The 16020-nt window shown below is 37.8% G+C and overlaps 2 protein-coding genes across 2 annotated transcripts; both read left to right on the plus strand.

The window, feature by feature from the left end:
- The first annotated feature begins 1499 nt into the window (after nucleotides 1-1499).
- On the plus strand, nucleotides 1500-2072 carry LOC125175466 (keratin-associated protein 13-1-like). The gene has a single exon (XM_047876058.1). It carries the CDS (start codon nucleotides 1545-1547, stop codon nucleotides 2070-2072), a length of 528 nt encoding a protein of 175 aa, XP_047732014.1. The 5' UTR covers nucleotides 1500-1544.
- Nucleotides 2073-11010: 8938 nt separating this feature from the next.
- LOC125175378 (keratin-associated protein 13-1-like) lies at nucleotides 11011-11451 on the plus strand. The gene has a single exon (XM_047875887.1). It carries the CDS (start codon nucleotides 11011-11013, stop codon nucleotides 11449-11451), a length of 441 nt encoding a protein of 146 aa, XP_047731843.1.
- The last annotated feature ends 4569 nt before the right edge of the window (nucleotides 11452-16020 follow it).

Below are 16020 nucleotides of genomic sequence, written 5' to 3' on the forward strand. Positions count from 1 at the left end.
CCTGATGATTCTTTTTACTTTTTCACTTCTCTGTTTCCTTATATTGAAGAAACTCTATTTTAAGTAGACAATAATTTTGGTTTTTAGTCCAGTCTGATAGTCTAAGTATTTTCTACGGATTATTTAGTCTATTAGAGTTAACTTAATTGTTGATAATTTCAAATTTCGGCTTACACATTTTCTCTGTGTAATAATAAATTTTCACACTTTTCTCACTTTTGGGAGAGGTAATAAAATGTTTAAAGTTAGAATTTTATCCTTTAAGTTATTTTTTTATAATTTCAAAAATTGTTAGTAAGTTTTCAAGAGATTTTAATGATCATTCTTAATTACTGTTTACTTCTACCTATATATTAAGAACCACAAACCACTTTATTAGTGTTATGCACAGTGAGTATTTAGACAATTCACTTATATTTCAATCTTTTTTATTGCCTCCTGCAATTACAAGTTCCCCTCTGAGGTAATTGTCTTTCCAACCGGAGAAAATGCTTCAAGATTCATTTTAGTTAAGTTTTGCCTGATGTGGAGAACTCTATAAAAGAAAATATTTGGATATTTTACAATGGAAAAATAATCTTAAAGAAAACTGAAGTAGGGAAAAATGTTTTTACAATGAAGGAGATAATAGTAAGATAAGAACCTAAAGATAAAAATGACCAGAAAGTATTATGTAATAAGATTCGTCCTAGGAGAGCAGGATTACTGGACACATTGTAACTACAGGTGACAAAAGGGACAATGTGTATATGAAAAGCCATAAACTATATTAATACAGAACCTGTTTTTATTGAAATTACACACAGATGGAAAGACCCATAGTGTCACTAGTTACCTTCCTTCACCTCAAGAGTATTTGACTCTGAGTTTCTTCACACATGTACAAACTGGTCTCCACTGAGATTTTTGTCCCAAATTAATCTTGCTTAGTCATTTTGCCTTTAAACACTTGTCCTGATTTCTCTCTGTGACCCATCATATTTCTCAATCAATTTATCGTATCTATTTTCCCCTTTCCAATGGATTTGAGAGGTATATATATAAGGTAATGTAATGTATAAGAAGTAATTTTAGGGAATGAAATACATTTATAGAAAGAAAATCATTGGTGACAAATAAGGTGCCTCTATTCCACTGAGGTTCATCTGAATCCCTGCCTTTAGAGCTAAGCATTCCCCAGCCAATGTACAGGCAAAAGGCACAACGAGTCTCAGCCAAGGAGAAGAGTAGGGGTTTCCTAGTCGTGATTAGTTGGCATTAATGACATACAGTCATAGCATTTCTGACATTGGGATGGTTCGTTGGCTTGGTGCTACATCACGATGAATTCTCCCACAAATATGAGATGGAAGGAATCATCTGCAATTAGAGAAAATATCACTGATGTACATATAGGAAAATGAGAGATTCCAAGTGTGGGAAAGGTGACTGTAAAAAATGCCACATCCTTGGTTGACAGTATATAAATGCCCCAGTCTAGGAGGCGACATTTAAACTCAGAACCTTCTCACTGTAACTCAGCTGAACTCACATCTCCTGCCAACATGCCCTACAGCTGCTGTTCTGGAAACGTCTCCTCCCAGTCCCTTGGGGGCTACCTGCGCTACCCAAGCTCCTCCTGTGGCTCTTCTTCCCCCAGCAACCTGGTCTACCGCACTGACCTCTGCTCTCCCAGCACCTGCCAGCTGGGCTCCTCCCTCTACAGCGGCTGTCAGGACACCTGCTGTGAGCCCACCAGCTGCCAGACGTCCTGCGTGGTGTCCAGCCCCTGCCAGACGTCCTGCACCCTCCCGAGGACCTCCACGTTCTGCAGCCCCTGCTGGACTGCTTACCCTGGGTCTGTGGACTGTGGATCCAGAAGCTGCCATTCCCTGGGCTGTGGATCCAGAAGCTGCTACTCTCTGGGCTGTGGATCCAGTGGCTTCAGACCCCTGGGTTATGGAGTCTGTGGTTTCCCTTCCCTGAGCTATGGATCCAGTTTCTGCCGCCCAACCTACTTCTCCTCCAGGAGCTGTCAGTCATCATGTTACAGACCAACCTGTGGATCTGGGTTCTGTACATCCACTTGTTAAGGACGCAGACATTTTGAGGAGTGTGTCGAATCTCTAAACAGGGAACCTATCATCTTCATGATCTTCAGGAAAAAGTCTTCAGTCACCTTTTCTCCAGCCACAAAGCACTGACCAAAAAAACCTGTCTCTAACATATACTGAACTTAATGATTAATTTTATTGGATTAGTTGATAGAATTGGTGGAATTAAATAAATGGTGAGATCAATTAATGGAATTTATGTTAATAAACATGAATTATCGTTAATGAAATAGTGGGATTCTTGTTCATGTATTTATTTTTTATTTATTTTTAAAATAATTTTTAAATGTTTTATTTATTTGTGAGAGAAAGAGGGAGAGAGAGAGAGAGAGAGAGAGAGAGAGAGAGAACGAGTGGGAAGAGACAGAAAGAGGCAGACACAGAATCCGAAACAGGGTCCAGGCTCTGAGCTGTCAGCACAGAGCCCGACACGGAGCTCGAACTCATGAACCGCGAGATCATGACCTGAGCAGAAGTCAGCTGCTTAACTAACTGAGCCACCCAGGCACCCCTCTTGTTCATGCATTTTATTCACAAGAGATGAAAACCCAAATGAACATAATGTAATAAACTCATTCATTCTGCCTTCCAAATATTATGCTAATTTTATTGTTAGTTTTAACTGGTTAAGGTGTTTGAGTTTTTTTGTTTTTTGGTTTTTTGGTTTGTTTTTTTTTTTTTTTTTTGCTTTTGCTTTTTTGGGGGTATTTAATAAGTCAATTTTTACCATGTCTATGGGAGCAAACTTTGTAAACCTAATAATAGATTGATGAATTTGAGCTAATTTATTTGGGGCCTTAGACATTTATTTCTTTAAAACTTTTTTTGGGGGGCACCTGGGTTGCTCAGTCAGTTGGACGTCCAACTTCGGCTCAAGTCATGATCTCACTGCTCGTGAGTTCAAGCCCCGAGTTGGGCTCTGTGCTGACAGTTCGGAGCCTGGAGCCTGCTTCAGGTTCTGTCCCTGTCTCTCTGCCCCTCCCTTGCTCATGCTCTCTCTCTCTCTCTCTCTCTCTCTCAAATATAAAATAAAAGATAAAAATTTTTAAAAACACTTCCTTTCTGTAATCCTTTTTTATGCATACCTAATCTTTATATGAATAATAATCTCAAGAGCAGTATAGAGCATATTTCCTCCAAAGGATACAGGACCTTGGTGTTGGCTGACAAAAGGAAAAAATACATCTGATACATCTAAATTCCTGGACGGTGGCAATTGACCTGGTCAGCTAATTAGGGACCTGGAAAGGAGAATATTAGAATACTGATACAAAGGAATCTGGTGTAGAGGCATGTGGATAGACACACGCAGGTGGACACACAGTGTGTATTTCTTCTTAGTGCCCACCGGAATGCATCAACCATGGAAGAAACAATCAAGTAGAAAAAATGACTCCGCCGGTTGACGTGAGCCTACCTCCATCAGCAGTCCCTACAATGCTGGCAAGATGAACAAGTGCACAAAATGACCCAGAGGCTATGAATGGGTACAGTAACATAAGCAGAATCTACTTACAAAGCTGATACAATTATGCCACCTGTGACTGTCCAATCTCAGTAACGGAGGCTAATGCTAAACTCTCACCATGACATTAGTGCTCAAGGAGACCAACTGGCAGCTTGGTTGCAAGTTGAACGTGGTCCTCTTCTGCCCTGGAAAGATCAGTGTTCATTCTCAAACGTGTAGATATGCATTCAGAGTATGAGTTTGCTTTTTATGCTTACCACAGCAGCGCCATTATTCAGGAGTTAATGAATAGCTCCATCTACCAGCATGGGACTGCTCCCACTGTAGCGACCAATCAGGGAATCCACTTTACAGTAGGGACGGTGAATGTCGAGATCCACAGGTTTTAGCAAAAACCACAGCAGCCTGAAGCTACCTGCCTAATACTGCGTTGGATTAGTGTACTGACTGCAAAACTGAGCATGGAGGCAATGCCCTCAAAAGACTGAGCTCCAAGTATCCACCTACTATTACTTTCAGTGACTCATTTAAAAACTTTGTGCTTCCTATTTCTACAGCTGCAATTTTCAAGGATGGAGACCCAGTTCTCAAAGGCAGACTTCTTAAGGAACACAACAGGCGTCTCACTGAACCGTAGCTATGGCTGCTGCCTGAGCTCTTTGGGCTCCTTATTGTCAGGAACAGAAAGGCAAATGAATGAATAAATAAATAAACAAATAAAATAAAAAAGAGTTGTCATCCATCTATCCCTGGGTAGATGACCCTGATCAGTAGAAAGTGCTAATGTTACTGTTACACAGTGAGGGAAGGGGGAATACGTGTGCAGCTCAGTGAATCTACTTGGATGGCTCTTAGAACCTCCCGTCCAACTGTGGACATGATTTGTCAAATGCAGTGATTCTCACAAGAAAAAAGTACACTTATCAGTATTCATGCTTCTCAAGAATAAGTCTTGGGTAACACCATCCGAGAAATCCACCATGACCACCAGAGGCGGTAACGGAGGGCGAGGCAAATGTTTCATGGATGGTGAACGAGGGCGATGGTGAGCACCAGCTAGAGCCACAAGATCAAATGCAGTGACAGGGACTATGTTTCATGCCACGGCCTTGCCCTTTTATTATTCCCCTTAGGAATAGAGGCCTACCAGAGCCATGGAGAATCTCTCTCCCGACACGTTGACCCTGAAGGTGCCACCAGCAGACTGTGATGGGTACAGATCGGCACTGGAGCTCACATCACATTGCTGCACAAGAGGAATAGCTCTCTGGCTTTGACAAGGGAAGCCAGCTGACAGGCTTTCTCTGTTGGCTTCTTTGGGCTCTGCCTCCCCTTTTAGCCAAGGTCAAGTTTTTCTCATGGCAGTCAGTGACTGAAAGAGGTGGTAGAATGGCTTTGTTCATTCACAGGTGCTACTCTTTTATAAACATTTTGTTCTTCTATCCCTGTCTCAGTGCCTGCTTCCTGAAGAATACAACTACTAAGTTGTTTCTCTATTTTTTTGAAATTTGTTGTTTCCACCTAAGATGATTTTCCTTCAGCCCCCACAATCTCTCTTAGTATTTATTACAGTGCAAATTTATCTGACATAGTGAACACATTGGAAATTAATGCTCAGTTATTTTACTATTCAAAAGAAAAAGTTGTTCTAGGAGGTGAACCCCAGGTTCTTTTAAAATTTGGATGATGCAAATGCAAACACAGTAAAACCTTGGTTTGTGAGTATAATTCATTCCAGAAACACGCTTGTATTCCAAAGCACTTGTGTATCGAAGCAAATTTTCTCATAAGAAACAGTGGAAACTCATGTGATTCGTTCCACAACCCAAAAATATTCATATAAAAATGATTACCATACTGTAATAGAATACAAAATAATAAATAAAATACAAATTATAAAGAAAAATAAACAAATTAACCTACACTTAACTTTAAAAACCTTCATGGCTGGTGCGAGGGAGATGAGAGAAAGGAGGGTTGCTGTGTAGGATGACTTTCGCTGTCACTAATGGAATGACTGCTATCTATTGGCTCAATGGAATCTTTTTCTTTTTGTGCAAATTTAACAAGGAACCTATCCAATGACACTTGATTTTGCCTCCTTTTGAAGATTTCACAGAAATGTGACATTGCATTGATGATCACCCACAATCTTGCAGTGAGAGAGAGAGAGAAAGAGAGGAGAGAGAACCATTGGCTCAGTTGTGATCATGTGACATCCGGCATCACATACTACTTACATTGCAAGACATTGCTTATTTATCAAGTTACAATTTAGTACAAATGTTTGCTCATCTTGTGGAACATTCACAGAACAAGTTACTCACAACCCAAGGTTTTACTGAATGTGAAAATACATTAGATATTATTTGTTTTAAATGGCATTTAGATGAAAAGATCTCCATAGGCTAAAAGTAGGTAGAAGAGATACCTAAAATCCCTGTCTTTTCCTTTTTCCCAGATTCCCACATTGTCACCATCACTCCTGCTCCCTCTTCTAATGGCCTGAGTCAATCTCTTCTTGTGACACCGTCTCGAGTCAGTCTTTTTGAGTCTCTTTGCCTTTAAATGTTTGCCTGGCTCCTTCCTATTTCTAGCCACTTCTCATTATGTGTTATTTTTCTTCCCTCCATTGGATGTAAGAAGTACTGTATAATAATATGTGATAGATGGAGTATGTGATAGATGGAGAATAAATTTGGAGAATGTAAATCAGTGGTGACAAGTAGAATCAATCATTAGAAGCATCCTTATAAAAAATAAATCTATGTCACTTATCACTTGGCACAGTAGAAAAGTGACAGCAAGAATCCCAGAGCGAAGCAAGAATAGATATACATGCGGTCATAGCCAGGGAGAGAAGGAGCTTTCCTGGCTGTAACAGGTTGAGGATCGCTGACAAATAGTTCTGGAATTTCTAAGATAGGAATGATCATTGGCTTTGTGTTATAATAACAAATTATAGCACCCACAAGTACAATAGGTACGAGTCTAGTCAAGTGCAATGACAGAGAAGATTGATGATTTACACAAATGCAGAAGAGGGTATACAGATGGTATAAGAAGATTGTACCTATACTTGACTCTGCCATGCCAACTGATGAGTATAAAATACCCCGTGCACAAGATCACCTTAAACCTCAGAATTTTCTCAACTCTCAACATGAGTCACAACTGCTGCTCTGGAAACTTCTCCTCCCCCTCCTTTGGGGCCTACCTGAGCTACCAAGGTTCCTCCTGTGGCTCTTCCTACTCCAAGGATCTGGTTTACAGCACTGACCTCTGCTCTCCCAGAATATAGGCGGTGCTCTTCTCTCTGCAGTAGCTGTCAGGACACCTGCTGTAAGCCCAACAGCTGCCAGACATCCTGCATGGAGTCCAGCCCCTGCCAGACATCCTGCTCCACTCTGCAGTTCCTGCCAGTCAACTTATCCCATATCTATGGACTTTGGGTCCAGCAATGACTTCTTTCTGGCTTATGGATTTAGGAGCAGCCATTCACTGGACTATGGATCCAGTGGTTTCAGACCCTTAGGTTATGGAGTCCATGATTTCTCCTTCCTGATCTATAGACCCAGTTTCTGCCACTACATTTTGCTTCTAGTAGCCTCCAGCCATTTCGTTTTCAACCTATCTATCTATTTGACTTCTACTAATCAACTTGTTGAGATCTAGTACATTTATGCAAAATCATCAAAATGTAGTTCCATCATGCTCATTATTTCCAGTGGCAACTATCTTAGTCTTTAATCGCCAGTTCCATACCCAATCTTTTTCCATCAATCATAGTCTAACAGACTGATTCCTGCACCGTTTTAATTTAATGACTTAATTCCAAAATGAGCATGTCAGCATTACAGATCGAATTCATGAAAATTTGTTTCCAAATGGATAAAAAGTAAAATAAGTATAACCCAATAAACGAATGCATTCTGGCATTGAAATATTTGTATGTTATTATTTATACATTATTGACCAGAGTTTGTGTTAAGTTTGATGTGGCTGTTTTAATAAGAGCTCAATTTGCATCTCAGAGTAAATTTTGGAAGTCTGGATTTGATCTAATTTCTTCCGACTATGGATATTTTTCTCATTCAAACTATAGTTACTGGACATCCATATTTTATAGTTTTGTTTTAAGTTTATTTGTTTTGAGAGAGAGAGAGCGAGCGAGCAAGAGAGTGTACTCAAGCAGGGGAAGGGTACAGAGAGGGAAAGAGAGAATCCTAAGCAGACTCTGCACTATAATGACCCGAGGCAAAACCAGGAATCAGATGCTTAATCAACTGAGCCACCCAGGTGTCCCAATATATTTTACAGTTTTAGGTCTTATGAATAAAGTTCTGAGACTTAGGGTATATTTTGTGTCTTTCAAAAAAATGGATTTTATCTATGTGTATATAGAGAATGTGACTAGTTGACAGATTCATCAGGAACTTCATTAACAATAATAACATTTAGGTTTACGTGGTTAGTGTGATAAATGAAAGAAAAACTAAAAGCCAGTTTAAAAAGATGTAAGAGTCTTAAATTCTAATGAGCTTACCCAAATCTTATTTTAAAATGGCCAGATTCATGCATCTGATGATGAGGGTCCAATGTCATTCCACTTTACTATATGTATGGAAAGATATTCTTGGTGGGGAAAATGTGTCTGATGCCCTATTAGTGCTTTAGTCAAGCCCAAACTAAATATAGGTGAAAAAAAAAAGCTTTTTATGGCAACAGACTTGACTATTTCATTTGGATGTCACTATAAAGTTGGGGACACTATATGTTTACTCTTTGGGTAACATTCTCAGCTTTCACAGGCTAAATAGCTAAAGAAGCCCCTGTGAGACTAAAATAGCAGCAGGTCCCAAGGAATAAAAACAAGTTACAAAAAGACATTATCCTTATCTAGTGCCATAATCAGGGTTCAAAGAATATCCTACTCATTATTTCCTTAGACCCTCAAATAGATCCACGAAAAGACTATTTTTAAAATTCAGGTGTTTTAAGTAGGAGGAAATGAATACAATTGAGGTGTTTTAAGTAGGAGGATCAGAGACTTCGCTAGTCATGACAACCAAAATTGTCTCTCCAGATATTGCCCAGTATTCCTTGGAGGACAGAAGGCACAACTGCTCTTGTTTGAGGAACCGTTTATCTAAACTAACGGATGGAGAGAAAGAGAGGTGAAAAGAATTTATGCAAATATGGACCATAGCGAAAAGATTGAACATACTTGCCTTTGGAGTCCTAAAACAGGTACGAGAGAGAATTGGGGAGATAATATGTTGGGGAGAAACCGCTAAAAATTTTCCAAAACAAAGTCAATAAACAGTGCCAACTAAAAGTTGGATAAAAATCGAGAAAATACATCTACACGCTAGTAAAACTCATGAACCCCAGTGACAGGAATGTTTCTAGGAAACCTGAGAAAGAAAGCTAATTTCCTTCTAAAAAGGAAAAAAAAGTGATGATGGGACTAAAATATGAATTATTTACAAAGATAATTGAATGAAATATTCAAAATTCTGAAAGAACACAGATGTCATCCTAGAATGCTATGCTCAATCAATGTGTGCTTCAAAACTGAAGATAATTTCAGACAACGAAAAATTCAAGAGAATATCTAAGCAGCAGACTGGCAAACAAAAAATATGTACTAGATATTGTCTGTTATTGAGGAGGAAAAAGTCTGAAATCCAGATATGAGCTACATTCTTCTCCTTTTTTAAAAGCCATTATGTCTTTTTGGTTACGGTATGGCTTCCCAGTGGACATATTTACTGGGATACAAATGACCCCTAGCCAACATTGGGCAAATATAATAAAAATACCTTCTAGATAACCCATAGACAACACATCATCTGATGGCATAAATCTTAATATCCCAAGTCATGGTTTTTAAGCTCCTGGCTACTTGTTAAGATGATTAATTAGAGTTGAATCTTCCAGATGGTTAGTAACAGGATGAAAAGCAACTCCCATAAAATAATTAGATGGGTGGCAAAAGTAGGATCTAAAGTATATGATGGGAATCTGTTGGTTCCACAAACCACAGATAGGAAAAAAATTAGGTAGAAAAAAGAGATGGGAATCAAATACCTATTTGGAAGCCATTAGTTCCCCAACTCAGAGCCAGCATTTTAATATAAAATATCCCAATAATTTTAAATGTGGATAAATAATTCTACTTTAGGAAAAAAAAATCTAGCTTGGAGGTGTACATTGTGCCAATATGATACCTGAACTGCATTTGGTACATGGGATTAGCCCTTTGAAGAAGAGATCCCAGATGGCACTCTGCCATTGAGGTTGGGTGAAAAGATGAGCATCTAGGAAGTGGATCTCATCAGACACCTAATGTGATGATGCCTTGATCTTGGATGTCCCTGCTTCCAGAACTGTAAGAAATAAATGTTTGTTGTGTATAAGTGACTCAGTCTGTGATATTCTGTTATAGTAGCTGGGATGGACTAAGACAGGTTATCTATCTATATATATATATATTTTTTTTTTCAAATTGGCAACATTTGGAGATGTTCTAGCTATGTTCTAGCATTTTTCACTACTTTATAAGCATCTGATTCTTGATTTTGGTTCAGGTCATGATCTCACGGTTCATGAGATTGAGCATTTACTTTTTCCCCTCACCTCAACTGATAAATACTCTGATTCTCTTGTCATGGGCTCAAATCGGTCTCCATCTGTAACTCTGTTCTGATGTACTGTTCTTTTATCTTGCTTCCAAATACTTGTCCTGGATCCTTTCTGTTCCAAGCCTTTCTCCATTCAACTTGTAACATTGTTAGGCCTTCATCCAGTATGAGATACTCTGCATTAATATTTAATACTTGGAAAATAAATTTTGGATAAAAATGAATGAATTAAAACAAGTAGTTTTTCGATTTTTAGAAGGTTTTTTGGCAAGGTCAAAGCTATGCCTATAACCAAATGAAAGAAAGAAAGAAAGAAAGAAAGAAAGAAAGAAAGAAAGAAAAAAATAAAGAAAAGAGAGAAAGGTGATGTCATTTTAATCTCCACCCTTAGAAGGGACTCATACCCCAGCCAAACCAGAATCAGATACAGGTACAGCATATACCAGGAAGAAAAGGAGGGGCATTCTCGGCCAAGATGACATGGCCATTAATGCAAAACGGTCATAACATTTCTGACATAAGAATAGTTCATTGGCTTTGTGTTATAACAAAATTTATTATAGTCCTCATAAATGCAGTAGGTGCGAAACTACGCAGCTGCAATTACAGAGAAGATGATTGAGTTAATACTATGCAAATGAAGGAGTACAAACATAGGGATGATGCCCTTGTCACTTTCGACACCTGCAGCTGAGAGTATATAAATGCCACCGTCCCGGAGGTAGAATAGACCTCAGAATATTCTCAGTGTGAATTCAGGATTCTCTGTGTTTTCTCAGCTGAACTCACATCTCCTATGAACATGGGCTTCAGCTGCTGCTCCGGAAACTTCTCCTCCCGCTCCCTTGGGGGCTACCTGCACTACCCAAGTTCTTTCTACCCCAGCAACCTGGTCTGCTGCACTGACCTCTGCTCTCCCAGCCCCTGCCAGCTGGGCTCCTCCCTCTACAGCAGCTGTCAGGAGACCTGCTGTGAGCCCACCAGCTGCCGTACGTCCTGCGTGGTGTCCAGCCCCTGCCAGATGTCCTGCTCCCACCCAAGGACCTCCACACTCTGCAGTCCCTGCTGGATGACTTATGCTGGGCCCAGAGGCTTCAGACCCCAGAGTTATGGAGTCCGTGGCTTCCCCACCTTGAGCTATGGATCCACATTCTGCCACCCAACCTATTTTGGTTTTCGGCATCTCCAGCCATTTTGCTACAAACCAATCTATGGATCTGGCTTCTACAGATTAACTTGTTGAATGTCTGGATCTTTTTGCAGAATGTTAACTATTTTTTTTTTCACAAGAAACAACTCTCTATGGTCTCCAGAGACTAATTCCTCACCCTTTCTGTGGCCACGAGCTTAGCTTTCAGATTGGTTCTTGCCATATGTAAAACTAAGCAATAAACATAAGATTTCAATCATATAGCTCTATTGGTGATGGAAATCATACAATTATTGCATACACAATCCCTGCTTGGGATTCTCTCTCTCCGTCTCTCTCTGTCCTGTCCTGCTTATTCTCACTCTCTCTCTCCCTTAAAATAAATAAATAAACTTTAAAAAAAGTTTTAAAGTTTTTGTCTGTAGATATTTTCCTTTTTATATAAACTGTATAAATGAATATCTCAAGATCCATAAAAATCTAATCTCTTAAATCATGTGAGACCCTGTATCTCTCTTCATAGGAGAAGAAAAGCACAAAAGTTGGTAGATATATGCAAAATGCAGAGGGAAAGAATAAAATTTAGATACAATGGTAGGTTTGCACATGAAAAAAATTAAATGTAAATCTAACTTATGACTGTATATTTTCAGGAACTACTAAATATAAATGTTGAATAACTTCCATGAGACTCATCCAATATTACTTGGGGAAAGTAACCAAAGTAACTCACTGTATCCCAGTGAGTACATTTTTATTGAATTAATTTCTTTATGGTATATAAGAAGGAAACCAATCATGCTTGGTGTAAAGATTTTTGGATCAGCTTGTGTGGGTATTTACCCTAATGTTCTCCAATGACTTCAACTACATAGCTGAGAACCATAGCCTTAATGTCAAGAAAAAATGGAGATCCTTTATTTCTATTTTGTTATAGACGTGTGCTAATCTTTTTTAGGCCATGTATTCCAGAAAACAATATGTTGATATGTGAGACACAGTTTGATAAAAAGATAAATCTAATAATCAAAAAGAACTATCTTTGAGTTACGCTAAATAAACGTTCAAGTAGATTTTCAAGTCATTGTTTCTTTAGAATCTTGAACAGCACTCAGAGGGAGATATATTTTATGTGCTAAATTTCTTTTAAACATGAGGCAATGGAAGCTCAAAGTAAGTCAAGGTCTGGCCAAAGATCCCAGGTTTATGGAGAAATCAATGTTCACAGTTTCCTGAAAGTTGGAGCATACTATGAAAAGCAAAAACAGAATTAGTATGGGTTGGAATAGAGGAAGCTTGGGAAGATAAAATGAAATGAACAAAGCCAGAGATCTATAAAGTTAGCTGGTATGTTTATGAATAATTAATAATGCGTGCACATTACTCTGTCATTTTTCAGTCTGAGTTTTGAGTGACAATAATCCTAGGTTTCATAGTCACCTATTAAATTTACTTGAACAGATTTCTAGTGATAATCTTCCAGGTTTATTGTCTATTCTAAATAATTTTGCATATATCACAGAATGAATATTCTTACCAATCACCCTCATATATAGAAACTTAATGTGATATTCATACCAAATATAACTTTTGATAGCATTAGACTAGATAGTTTAATCACTCTTATGAATAAAAACTTTAGTAGGACTTAAGAAAATAATCTATACATAAACTCTGGAGTACTATCAGCTAAGAATTGCTAGACCGAATTAAGACAAGTTTTAAGTCAAAATAAATGGTATTTGGACTACTTTCTTCCTGAGTTGTCCACTGAATCCAAAAATGTTAATGGGCTATTGGTGTGAATGAATAGAATCAGATTTCAGGGCTTCATTTTTAAGGAGCTTGGAATACAGGTAAACATTCTGGGCTTTGAAAGATTCTACCAGAATTTTATGAGTATGCAAACAGAGAGTGTGTTTCATAGGAACTGAAGGCAACCTTCGACTTGCATCAGTGTTTATGATATTGAGAGTGTTAGTAATCTTACCTCAGCTTGGCATAACCAGAATAAATCCTTGCAAAAATAGACCCATTCAGAGCCTCAAATTACCTGTGGTAATTGATTAAAATTTACTAAGGCTACAAACAGGCAAAACAAGACCAAACCAAGAGACAACACAGAGCATAAGCAAACTTACAGAGTATCTAGATAATGTACATATTAGAAATGTACAGAAAAATAACTGGGGTTATTATTTTTAAGCAATTAAAGACAAGAGTTAAGACTTTTGGCAAAATACTAGAATATACAAAAATGAGCATAAAAATACTAAAACTGGGGGTGCCTGGGTGGCTCAGTCGGTTGAGTGTCTGACTTCGGCTCAGGTCATGATCTCACAGTTCATGGGTTCGAGCCCCCGTCAGGCTCTGTGCTGACAGCTCAGAGCCCGGAACCTGTTTCAGATTCTGTGTCTCCCTCTCTCTCTGCCCCTCCCCTGCTTGTGCTCTGTCTCTCTCAAAAATAAATAAACATTAGGGGAAAAAATCATTAAAAGTAATTTCTAGAAGTGTGTGCAATTGAAAAAATAAGTACTATAATCGGTGGATGACACTGCTCAGATCAGAAACAATTAGCTCCATATCTCAAGAATGCAGACTCAGGGAAAAGAAAAAAAAAAAAAGGATGCAGACTCACAAACAAACAAAAAATGCAAGTCAATATTGCCATAGTAAACAGCACACATAGTTTGAAACTGTCCAGTTGTATATTGTTGACAAATAATTTAGGTTTTTTTTTTTTCTTAAAAAAAAAAAGAAAACTCTCTCTGGAGGTCAGTAGTGTGCAGTCTTGATCAATAAACAAGCAGACCAGGATCTGAGTACATGGGAAGTCTCCTTCAACTGGATTCCATTCAATCACTGTTATATGAAGTAGAATTAGAGATAAGAATTAACTGGAAGGGAATGAGGTTACAAGCCTCTTTGGTGCAGAAGATCTGAATTAAGACTTGGTACTCTTTGAAAACATATTTATTTAACTTTCCATTTTGTCTAAGAGTAGTTCTGAAGCCTATTCATCTTGTGGTTAGTAACTCCTAAGTTTGTCATGAGGGCTATTTTGAAAAAGCATTTGGAAGTCACTAAGAATGAGAAAGACGAAGACACATACCTTAGTTGCTGGAGAGAAAGGAAGGAAAAGTTAATTCTGCTTTGGAATATATAAAAATAAATATTCTTCCAAATGATTATATAAATTTTCTGAAGCTATTTGTCACCTATTTTCCTATATGATTTTTTAAATGAAATAAATAACTTTATTAGTGTTCACAAAATCCGAATTTTGACCTTGTTGGCTTTGTCTGTTTCATGTTGATTTCTATTTCATTGACTTCTATTCTTGTCTTTATAATTTCCTATCTTAAAATTTCTTTTGGTTTCAATTTTTATTCTTTTTTCAAGCTTCCTCATGTAGAGTACTAAAATTTTATTTCAAGCTTTCTTGTATGTTTGTATATACGTTAAAACTTAAATGTTTCCTTCTTAGCAGCTGTATCTCCCCAATTTTACTGAGTTATATCATCGTTATCATGCATTTCAAAATATTTCCCAATTTCATTGTTTTTTTTTCTTCGATGTTTGGATTGTAATCAATGGTATTTATTAGTTTATAATCATATGAGGTTTTAAGTTAAAAGTTTGTTTTATTTGTGCCTTATCTCTACTGATTTTTAACTTTTAAACAACATATTTCCAGCACTAAACTGAATAACCCAAATTTAAACTCTAAAGCCAGCCTTTAAGAAAGAATTTATTTTAATAGATTAGCTTCTCTAAATGAAATTTACATGATTTAAATCTAATAAACGTCTTAATCCACAAATAATATGGTGGTTTCTTATTTGTTTATTTTCTACTTTTGTTTTGTTGTATATTTGTGAAATTGAAATGAAAGATTCTATTTTTCTGTGAAAGGGCTTTGAAAGGTTGTGTATGCAAGGTGTGAAGGTGCAGGTTTCTCTGACAATAAATCTGAGGAGCAGAGGAGAGTTGAATTCACTCAATGAACAGCTGACCATGTATCTGTGCTGACAGAGTGAAGGAATTAAGAAGTTGCCACATAACACCAGGAATGTAGAAAGAAAGGAAATAACTTTATATGGTTCGGTCCATTAAAAAGAAAAGAAGTAAATAGAAAACTGCCATGTGTTTGTAAAATTGAGAGAAGGCTACCTATGAGCTTTCAATAACTAAAACTGAATTTATCTCATTTTGGTTAAAGGCGTCTGCATTTTGCATTCCAACAACCAGTTTCAAGCCTGATTCATTTCTCTAAGCGTGTATGACGTTATCACTGAAGCCAGGTGAGAAGGTCAGGTTCAGAAGACATGGATTCCATCTTGGTGCCTTCCCAAATGGGCTTCTAGAACAGCCCAGATGTCTGCTTCCGTTGTATCTCAACCTGAGGTTCAGTTATTTTATGATTCCTTTCTAAACTTTTATAAATATAGTATATCAGGAAACGATAAGCTGTTAAAAATAGGGCTTATTGTAAATGAGCCAAACCTAAAAATAAAGTGATAACTTTGCACAGAGCCAGGGAATCTTTAAAGAAATTTTCTGTGCGTTTTTTCATCATACTCACAAGCATCCCAGTGTGGAATTCACTCATGATAGTCTAACGTCCTTTTAGCATATGAGAAAATAGAAGCTCGAGGAGAA

This window comes from Prionailurus viverrinus, chromosome C2 (assembly GCF_022837055.1).
Source record: "Prionailurus viverrinus isolate Anna chromosome C2, UM_Priviv_1.0, whole genome shotgun sequence".
Classification (NCBI taxonomy): Eukaryota; Metazoa; Chordata; class Mammalia; order Carnivora; family Felidae; genus Prionailurus; species Prionailurus viverrinus.